The sequence below is a fragment of the Mastomys coucha genome, unplaced genomic scaffold (genome assembly GCF_008632895.1).
Source record: "Mastomys coucha isolate ucsf_1 unplaced genomic scaffold, UCSF_Mcou_1 pScaffold6, whole genome shotgun sequence".
Taxonomy (NCBI): domain Eukaryota; kingdom Metazoa; phylum Chordata; class Mammalia; order Rodentia; family Muridae; genus Mastomys; species Mastomys coucha.
The window spans coordinates 19748609-19759411 of NW_022196912.1; the positions used below are offsets into that span (position 1 = coordinate 19748609).

General features: G+C 44.4%; 1 protein-coding gene across 1 annotated transcript in view; it reads right to left on the reverse strand.

Annotated features, from left to right (window-relative positions):
- Positions 1 to 6296, reverse strand: part of Ttc27 (tetratricopeptide repeat domain 27) — a 136586-nt gene extending 130290 nt beyond the window's left edge. Inside the window, exons 1-3 of the mRNA XM_031355431.1 lie at positions 6027 to 6296; positions 5253 to 5430; positions 2405 to 2534 (exon numbers count right to left, since the gene is read on the reverse strand). Of these exons, the coding sequence (XP_031211291.1) occupies positions 2405 to 2534; positions 5253 to 5430; positions 6027 to 6126 (408 nt within the window). The 5' untranslated portion in view covers positions 6127 to 6296. The remainder of the gene's footprint in view (positions 1 to 2404; positions 2535 to 5252; positions 5431 to 6026) is intronic.
- Between the last annotated feature and the right edge of the window lie 4507 nt (positions 6297 to 10803).

Consider the following 10803-nt stretch of genomic DNA (forward strand, 5'->3'; position numbering starts at 1 on the left):
CCCACACCCACACACACACACACACACACACACACACACACACACACACACAAAGGGTGGGGGGGAGGAAGGAAGAAAGAAAAAAGAGGAACTTGAGAAAATGCTAGCAATGAATGAGCATTATCACTTCACATTTCTACAGAATTCCACTTCAGTAAGAAGTAAGCCTAGGCTGGGTGTGCAGGTACATTCACTTAATCCCAGCACTCGGAGGCAGAAGCAGTAGAGCCCTGTGAGTGTGAGGCCGGCATGGTCTACAGACTAAGATGCAGGATGGCCAGGACTACACAGCGAGATCCTGTGTCAAACCACAAAGTAACAGCATAATGTTTACACTATATAACATGAACAGCATAATATTGATTTATATACTTATCTTTCACTTAGGATTCACTCCATGTCAAAGGTTATTGTGTAGCATATCCACACTCCCTAATTTTCACTTAGGATTCACTCCATGTCAAAGGTTATTGTGTAGCACATCCACACTCCCTAATTTTCATCAGTGGAAATTAGCAACCAGGTCTTTCACATCAACCAGCAAGCAGAATAAAGACTACAGTGAACAGAAGGCCCCGCAAAGGGGAATGCTTGGAGCTGGGGAAGGGCTCGGTTGGTAAAGTGCTTTCTCCACACTCTAAGGACCTGAGCTCAGATCCCTAGCACCCACCTAAAACAAAAACAAAAAACCCCAGCCCAGGGGAAAGCAGCTGTACACCCAGGCCCAGTGCCGAGGACTCTGAGACAGGAGGACCTCTATAACTGCCTGCTCAGTCATTTTAGTCAAACCAGTGAGCTCCAGAGAAAGACTGACTCAAAAGACAGGTGGAAAGGGCTACAGAGATGGCTCGGCAGTTAAAAGCACTTGCTGTTCCTGCAGAGGACCTGGGCTTGGCTCGCACCACCCAGATCAACCAGCCATCTGCCACTGCAGTTTCAAGGAACTCAGCAACCTCTCCTGACCTCCTCAGACAGCATGCATATGGCACACACACGTACATGCAGGCAAAACACCCCTACACACAAAATAACAAACAAATTCTCAAAAAGGAAAATAAAAAATTATAAGGAAGAAAATAATAAAGACACCTCTGGCCTTGATACACACTTGTATGTACATCCATGCAAACACAGATATACACACACACACCACACAAGGAAGCATACACAACATAAGTAAACATTTATTTTTTAGAGTGAGGAAACAGATCCATAAAAGTCAAAGCACACATGATGTTTGTTGTATGCAAGTCCAGCTCTCTAAGAGCCTGGGGCAGAGAGTTGGCCTAAGTCCAGGAGTTCAGGATTAACACCAGCCACATCGACATGCAAAACCCAAAGGGGTGGGGGGCACTAAAGAACAACTCAAGAAGTAACCTTCTAACCTGAATCAAAATATGGATCGAGGTGTAGGGAAAGCCATCAAAGACGCTGATCTATGACAGTGATCGTGTCTACTCTCTCAATGAGGTGCTGAGTACAAAGGAGACATATTCATTTGTGTATGTATGCCGACAAATGTGCATACACACTTACAAATGTTCATCACACATACAAATGTGATGAACGTGCACTATGATGTATGCATGTATATATGTGTGAAGGTTGGGAGTTGCATGAAGGTTAGGAGAACAATGAACCAGCATTTTTAGTAGTACTTTGGGAAAATCACAAAGTCACCTCTTTCCTACCTACTGGTAACTCCAATTTTTTTGTTGTTTTTTGTTTTGTCTTTGTCTTAGTCAGGTTTCTATTCCTGTAGAAAATATCAAGACCAAGAAGCAAGTTAGGGGAGGAAAGGGTTTATTCAGCTTACACTTCCACACTGCTATTCATCACCAAAGGAAGTCAGGTCTGGAACTCAAGCAGGTCAGGAAGCAGGAGCTGATGCAGAGGCCATCGAGGGATATCACTTAATAGCTTCCTCAGCTTGTTCTCTAATAGAACCCAAGACTACCAGCCCAGGGATGGCACCACCCACAATGGCCCCTTCCCCCTTGGTCACCAACCAAGAAAATGCCCCACAGCTGGAATCTCATGGAGGCATTTCCCCAACTGAAGCTCCTTTCTCTGTGATAACTCCAGCCTGTGTCAAGTTGACATACAAAATCAGCCAGTACAGTCTTGTTTTTTTCTTTTTCTTTTTTTTTTTTTTTTTTTGGTTTTTCGAGACAGGGTTTCTCTGTATAGCCCTGGCTCAGAGTAGTCCTAGAACTCACTCTGTACACTCTGTATATCAGGCTGGCCTCGAACTCAGAAATCACCTGCCTCTGCCTCCCAAGTGCTGGGATTAAAGAGGTAGGCCACCACTGCCTAGCTGTTAATGCCAACTTACAAACACTTGTTTGAAAAAAATCATATTTAGGAAAAAAAAAATTATATATACCATTTCCAAGAACCATACCTCACTGAACTGCTCAAGCAGAACAGATGGCAAGAAATCCTGAGGGTGTAAGTCCACAAGAGGTCCAGTCCAGTTACTCTGAACAAAAAGCTGCAAGCTGCTCACACCAAGTAGGAATACCAGCTGCTGTCTACAAACAAGAATGGTAAATGTCTTAGTTAAGGTTTCTATTGCTGTGATGAAAAAAAGCAAGTTGGGTAGGAAAGGGTTTACTTACTTCAGCTTGCAACCATCAGGTCACATTCTGCCAGTGAAAAAACTCAAGACAGAGAGCTGAAGGTAGAAAGAAAAGCAGAGACCATGGAGGAGTGCTGCTTACTTGCTTCTTCTCCCTGGCTCTCCTCAGACGTCCTAACACTCTGCAGAACTATCCACCCATAGATAGTACTGCCCACGGTGAGCTGAGCCTCCCATAGCAATCATTAATCAAGAAAATGCCCTAGAGACTTGCTTACACCAATCTTACTCAAGTGTTTTCTCAATTAAGAGATACAGAGTGTGTCAAGGTGACACACACCAGCACAGAAAAGAAACCACCACTGACTGCCGTCACCATATGCCTGCCTGCATACTACTCAATTTCAGTTTAGCTGAGAAAAAAAAAAAATCAAGTATTGGATATGTTGTCAATATTCAATAAATCCATTAGCCACATATGGCTTTTAAGTTGAATTTAATCTAGGGTTGTAGAGATGGCTCAGCAGTTAAAAGCACTGGCCACGAGGACCCAAGTTTTATTTCTAGCACCCATCTGGCTGCTAGCAACTGTCTGTAACCTCATTTCCAGAGGATCACTGCCCTCTTCTCACCTCCACATACACGTATAATGTGGTCTCTAGTCGCAGTTTCTGTATTTCAAGTGCTCAATGGCCAAGTATGAACAGTGGCTACTATACTGACCAAAAAAGACACAGAATAACCCAGCATCCAAATATTCTCTTGGAGAGTGCACCCTTAAACAGGGCAAACAAAGGGCTTCTTTTCAAACTCCAACTCTGCCCCACGTATGAATAATGCATCTGTGTGCATGCTTGTATATAAAGGGAAGGAAGAGGGAAGGTGTGGGCGGGCACCACTAGGCTAACTTTACACAGTACAAACACATCAGGCAGAAAATAAGATTCAAAAAGAAACCCAGGCCTGATGCTGAAGCCCGAAATCCCCACTGGAGGCTGAGGCAAGAGGATCACAAGTTAAAAGCTATCCTGGACAACTTAGTAAGACCCTGACTCAAAAGAAAAAGTATAAAAAAGCCAGGGATACAACTCAGTGATAGTGTCTAGTAAGTGAGAAGCCAGAGGCTCAATTCCAGTAACAAAAGAAGAGAAAAAAAAAAAAAGAATAAAAATATACCTATAATTCCCAAATTTGGGAAGCTACAACAAAAAGATTATGCATTTGAAGCCACCTACAGTTTATTGCAAGCTTCAGGTCAAATAAGTAATACAGTAAGACACAGTCACAAACAACAACAAAATCAAGAGTGACGCTAGCAAAAATTAGAAAAAATGAGACAGAATTGCATTAGCTTGAAAAAATGAACAGTAGCATTCATCAGTGAACTACTTACGACTATGAGTTACATCTTTACTTATTTTTACAACCCAACAACCTCTTAAGATACTTGGTTTGTTCCTCAAACAACTATATGAAACCAATCTGTAAACATTAGAGTAGAATGAAACTGTATGCATTCTAGATGGTTAAGAATTCTGGACAGGTGTCATGGATAGCTAAGAAGGGGAAGTGCTAACAAACATACAACGGTAAAACAGAAGCCTCTAGAAGACTTAGATTTGACTCCTGTACAGACATCCTAATGGAAGAACAGTAAGCTGAGGGATCCATGATAAACACATGGAGTGCTCTAATCTTGCCAGATAACAACCTGAAACACAGGAAACATAAACGCAAGCATCTCTCAGGAACCTAGAAACAGCAAGACTCAAGGAACATCTACACACTTAAGAAAATGAACTGCCCCCTTCAAAGGGCATGTCTTTCGTCTCAGCCCATGGAAGACGGAAGACGGAGATCTCTTCAGAGTTTGAGGTCATCCTGATCTACAGAGTGAGTTCTAGGCCAAGGCTACATAGTAAGACCCTGTCTGAAAACAAAGCAAAACAAAATAAAACAAAACAAAAAATCAACAAGCAATATAAAAGGAAACAAGCTGGTGGCTCACACTTATCAGACCTAAGCATTGAATAATTAGCAGTGACCACCAAGGACGTGTCATTCTTTTTTTAAGACAGTGTTTCTCTGTATAGCCCTGGCTGTCCTGGAACTCACTCTGTAGACCAGGCTGGCCTCCAACTCAGAAATCTGCCTGCCTCTGCCTCCTAAGTGCTAGATTAAAGGCGTGCGCCACACTACCCAGCAGGACATGTCATTCTTAAACAAAACTCATTTAATCCTACACCACTCTCCTTTTCCATTCTGTAAGATCTTCTGGACCAGAGACCTTACGGAGATTACTTGGCATATTATCCTGAGTCCAGGTATTTCAACAACTACTAAATACCAGGGCCTTCCAGGGTCAAGGTGCCATGAAGGTATTTAATATTTATTTATTCATTTATTCATTTATTCATTTATTTATTTAATGTATATGAGTGTTTTGCCTAGGTGTATACATATATACTACACATGTACCTAGTGCCTATGGGTGTCAGAAGACGGTGCTGGATCTCCTAGAACTGGAGTTGTACAGTTGTGAGCCACCAAGTGGATGCCGGGAATTGAACTTGGGTCCTCTGAAATAGCAATAAGTGCTTTTAACGACTAAGCCGCCTCTCCAGCCCCCACCTAGTGTGTTTCTCTGTAGAAATTTCAAATAAAATTCTACCTTTCAATTTCTTCCAAATCCGTAGAGCAATCCAGAAAATTTATTATCTGCTTCTCCAGGTAGCTGTCAATCTTTTCTTCAGCCATCATAGTTGAATTTAAAATATTTTGTGTCGTTGAATGTAAGAACAAGGCCTCATAGCTCCCTTCTAACAGCAATTCTAAGAAAACTCCAACATCTGTAATATTAAAAATGAATTCAGTAAGGCAACAAAATTTCTTAAGTGTAAATGACAATCCATTACATAAATACTTTAAGACGCAAAAAGATATAAACAGCATACTGGCTGCATCCTCTTATTCTACCAACAAATATCATCTCTCCTAGAATTACACAATACTTACAATAATTATGGGCAGCAAATCATAACGGAGGAGGAGGAGGAGGAACAGGAGGAGGAGGAGGAGGAATTCAGGAAATTCACAAAGATTCCAGTTGACACAGGAAAGTTTTCCTTCCTACCTTCAATATTCTCCCGCAGGAAGCCAATCCAAACACATCGGTTCTCTCATGATTCCCTCATATCCCCCCAGGCACATGATGGTCTCAACATTTTTACAACACTGATTTCTTTTCCTGCTGAACTTTCTTTTACTTGTCAGTTCTAAATTTAAAAATTAGCTCAAGTCTGTCTTTCGGAAACTTCTGCCAGACTAGCAGATCTCAGATCAGAAACTTCCTCCCTCTTGACATCTCCTATGTATCCAGGGCTGGCATCCTTTGTCCTCACAGCTCTGACACTAGCCTAACTCCCCAAAGGTGCAGCTCTCTCACCTGAACCACAGATGCCCTCCTGCTTCCATAACAGCCGCTCCGCCTCCGTGGAGAAGCCCCTCAGAAGAGCCAGCTCCGGCGTCCACAGCACTCCCAGCATCGCTGCACCCGATACAGTGTCTCACGAGGGAGGAGAAAGGCGAAAGGAGGAGGGCCCAAAGTCGCCGGCGTCTAGTCACGACAGGTAGCGTAAAGACATTCACAAGCCTAGAGTCCCATGTGAGGATATCTGTACATGGGGGCAGCCATTACAGCAACGCAGAGCATCCTGGGAAAACAAATCCACGCTAGACTGGCTTCCTTCTAGACGACCAATCGGAGACCCGGTTGTGAGCATGCGCAGACCATAGTTCGCGGCTAGAGGCGTCGGGGTAGTGGAAATGAGTGGGTCGGTCGGCTGGTCGCAGTGGTCAAAGGCTGTTGCTAGGGGAGATAGTTGAAAGCAATTCCGCGTGAGAACATGCGACTACCTGAGGCAAAACTAAGTCCTTGGAGGTTAATAAACCGAGCCTTTTCTCCCAGCAGACCGGGCGCAGGCTGTAGAAGTTGTAGTGGAGCCCTTGAGCCCCAGGCTAGAACTTCCTCCCTCGGCATAGGCTATCCATTGGATGATTCAAAGTGCAAGAAAACCAAGCTGGAAGTGTAATCTTAGCACTGAGGAGGATGAGGCAGGAGAGTTGCAACTTAAAGGCCAGCCTGAGCTTCAACCTTAGTTCCAAGCTATCCTCCTCTAAAGTGTGCGGGGCACTTGGAGAAATGACTCAACAGAGTTTCTATTCCCAGCACCCACAAGGCGATTCATAAAGACCTGTAACTCCAGAAGATCGGTTACCTTCCTCTAGCCTTCTAGGCATGAGACCCGTGAATGGTACACAAACATACGTGCAATAACACATAAATACACATAAAATATACATACACATAAAAAAGGCAGTGGTAGTGCATGTTTAATTCCAGCACTCCGGAGCAAAGGCAGGCGGATCCCTGAGTTCAAGGCCAGCCTGGTGTACAGAGCTATTTCCAGAACAGCCAAGGCTACGTAGAGAGACCTTGTCTCGGGAAAAAAAAAAAAATAAGAATAAGAATACTTTCTTAAAAGGGGGAGAGAGGTCTGGTTTTGATACTGTCATCACATAAACCTGGCAATTTCTGCAATTCAGTCGATAGAACCCAGAACACTTTTCTGACGTGGAAAAAAAAACTGCAAGGAAATATATCCTCCCACAAGTGTGGCAGCTGCTGAGCAGGAAGTTTGCTTTTTTTTTTTTTTTTAAGAGAATGAATGTTTTCTTTCTCACTCTGCTTCACTGTGGAAAACAGGAGCCAGTGCAGCCCCAGGTATGATTAAGACAGTCCTGAGTCCTATCCTTCACTGACATTCTACAATAATCCCCTATGCTCCGAGGCATTTCTAGTGAGAAGAAACATTAAGTCTTTTGGCTAAGATCCAGGAATAGATGAGGGTGAATTACAACATTATGTGAGACAACATTGTTACCCTGAAATAAGGAATTCATCTAGTCACTACATTTTTGGTAGGGTCTCACCACATAACTTTTGCTGGCCTGGAACTGCTATGGAGACCAGACTGGTCTCAAACTTACAGAGCTCTGCCTGTTGGAAGTGCTGGAGTGCTGAAGCACTGAGATTGGAGCATGGTTCATCACCAAACCCAGCTTCATAACTTTTTTTGGTCAGTTTGTTTGGTTTTTCAAGATAGGATTTCTCTGTATAGCCTTGGCTATAATGGAACTCACTCTGTAGACCAGGCTACTTTGAATTCATAAATATCTGCCTGCTTCTGCCTCCTCCTGAGTGGTGGGATTAAAGGTGTGTGATACTGCTTGGCTCTTCTTCATAACTTTTAACCATAGATAATCTCATGAATTCTGAACACCAGAGGTTGGCCCCTAGTCTAGAGTTTAAAAAAAAAAATGGGCCGAGCAGTGGTGGCACACACTTTTAATCCCAACACTTGGGGGGCAGAAGCAGGCAGATTTCTGAGTTTGAGGCCAGCCTGGTCTACAGAGTGAGTTCCATGACAGCCAGGGCTACACAGAGAAACCCTGTCTGAGAAAAAGAAAGAAAGAAAGAAAGAAAGAAAGAAAGAAAGAAAGAAAGAAAGAAAGAAAGAGTTAAAAGAAAGAAAGAAGGAAAGAAAGAAAGAAAGAAAGAAAGAATTAAGAGAAAGAAAGAAAGAAGGAAGGAAAGCAAGCAAGCAAGAAAGAAAGAAAGAAAGAAAGAGCTGGGCAGTGGTGGTGCACACCTTTAATCCCAGCACTTGGGAGGCAAAGGCAGCCAGATTTCTGAGTTTGAGGCCAGCCTGGTCTACAGAGTGAGATCCAGGACAGCCAGGGCTATACAGAGAAACCCTGTCTCAAAAAAAAACAAAAAAAAAAAAAGAGAAAGAAAGAAAGAAAGAAAAATGTTCGTCCATGGTTGGATAAATAAACTGTGATAGATCCACCCAGCAGACAGAATACCAAAATGTTATTTGTTTATTTTTTAATTAATTTTTAAAAACTTTTAATTGATACTTTGTGTTTCACATTATGTACCCCAGTCCTGCTTATCTCCCTGCCCCCTCATATCTGCCCTTTCCCCTTGTAACCTCCCCCCACAAAATAAAACACACACACACATAAACACACAAACAACAACAAAAGAAAGCATAGAAAACATCTCAAAGAGGAAGCTGTAGTGTGTCAGTGTGTCCCACAGTATAGCCCACACATCTTCACTTGCAAATGTTCACTGCAATGAGTTATTGGTCTGGTTCAAGATCTGTGGCTTCTCTGACACCAATATTCCATCAATTACTGAAGACTTGTCGGAACTCCTCCCGGTTATCATGCTATTGTGTCATGGAGACCTTGCAGCTTTAGTACAGCAGGACTGGCCCTTTCATGCCTCCTAACCATTCACAGAGGAAACAGATTTGGGAATGACCTAATTCAGGGCCCTGGATTTGGGCCCGGTGGTAGCTAAGCTGGTCAGCCTGCTGTCTCTCCTTTATCCACACCACCAGGAAGAGCTCTCCAGCACTGCTCCAGCTAGGCCATTCAATGCTGGCATCAATTGATAGGCAGAGCCAGCTCTCCTGCTCATGGTTAGCTGCTCACACCCACATCTCCAGAGGCAGTTCCACTGTGCTGCCCAGTTTAGGTGCTGGGCCCACCTTCCCTAGTACTGCAGCTAGTGAGGGGCAGGGCCAGCTCACTTGCTCTCATGACCCTGGAATCAGTTCTCCCAAGTGCTGCAGGTGGTGACAGGCAAGCAGAAAGGGAAGAGGTTCCCCACACCTATGCCACTTCATAGCAGACAAGTGGCTGGGCCAACTCCACTGCACTCTCACCCTCAGGGCTGGCTCACCTGTCCCCCTGCCAGCTGGGCCAGCTCCACTGCACTCTCACCCTCAGGGCTGGCTCACCTGCACCCCTGCTGGTCAGCTCTGCTGTCCAGGTGAAGTGCAGAGCTCACTTCTCCAAGTGCTGCTACTGGCAAGAGATGGGGCCAGAACTCCAGAGCACCACATCCAGTGAGAGACAGGGCCAGCTCTGTACAGGCCCCGAACATTTTCCTGCCCTGACCAGGAATATCCTCATGTTCTCTAGAGGTAATATGAGACATGGACATCAACACTGACCTCTGCCATTACATAGCCACAGACTCAGACATGGCCCTCAGTGGCAACTTGGGCTGGGACCTCACCATGGCCCCAGTGGGTAGGGCTGGCAGCTCACACCAGGCTACTCCTCTTCACTTCTGAGTCTCTAGTTCCACCTCTCTTCATAATGCTGAAGCTGCTCCATTTTCTTTCTCTCCCATCTGACCACCACATATTCACACACCCTGGTACAGGCTGGCCACATGACTGTCGGGGTCCCTGGGTCACATCCTCAATCCATGCTACATGGTGTGGTAGCAAGCAGATGTCTATGACCTGCCTGAGCTGTGTGCCGTGCCGGAGGGCAGGTCTGTGGGTGGCATGGTGGTTCACAGGTCTCTATCTGGCATCTTTCTTCCTCACTGCACTGCCTAGATTTGATTTGATTTGATTTGATTTTTATGAGTCCTTGGCATAAGATAGCTTTGGCCACCAAGCCAGGCATCAAGCTAGGATGAATAAAGAACTGCCATCTGCTCTGCCCCTGACTGATGTAAGGACATCACTCACTACGAGGTATATCTTTGCCCATTGTCATGGAGGTTGTTCATTCATTTTTTTTAAGCATTGAACACACCCATAGCAAAAGACAACTTCCAGGAGTCAGTTCTATCCATCCACCACGTGGGTCCCAGAGATTGAACTCAGGCAATCAGGCTTGCCAGCAGGCACCTTTACCTAACACCAAGCCATCTCTCTGGTCCTTGATAATACGTTATAAAAAATTATCTATGTATATGTGTGTCTGTGTGAATGTCTGCTGTGTGTGCTGGTGCCCATGAAGATAAAAAGAGGGCATTGTGTCCCCTGAAGCTGGAGTCACAAGAGGTTAAGAGCTGCCCAACATAGAAACTGAACTTAAGTCCTCTGGAAGAGTAACACCAAAATGAAGAAAGATCTGCTCTGAGTAATGGAAGCGTCCACATGAAAGGCGGGACTCAAGGAAGAGACATAGAAAGACAGCAACACAGACAACACAGAAAGCATAGCCTCCCAGCATGGAGACGCTCAACAAACCTGCTGAAGATCATTCTTCAGACTGGCAGATTGGGAAACCTTAATGATGAAATGGGCGTTTGCTGAAGAACAAGCCATCAAGACTGCAGTTAT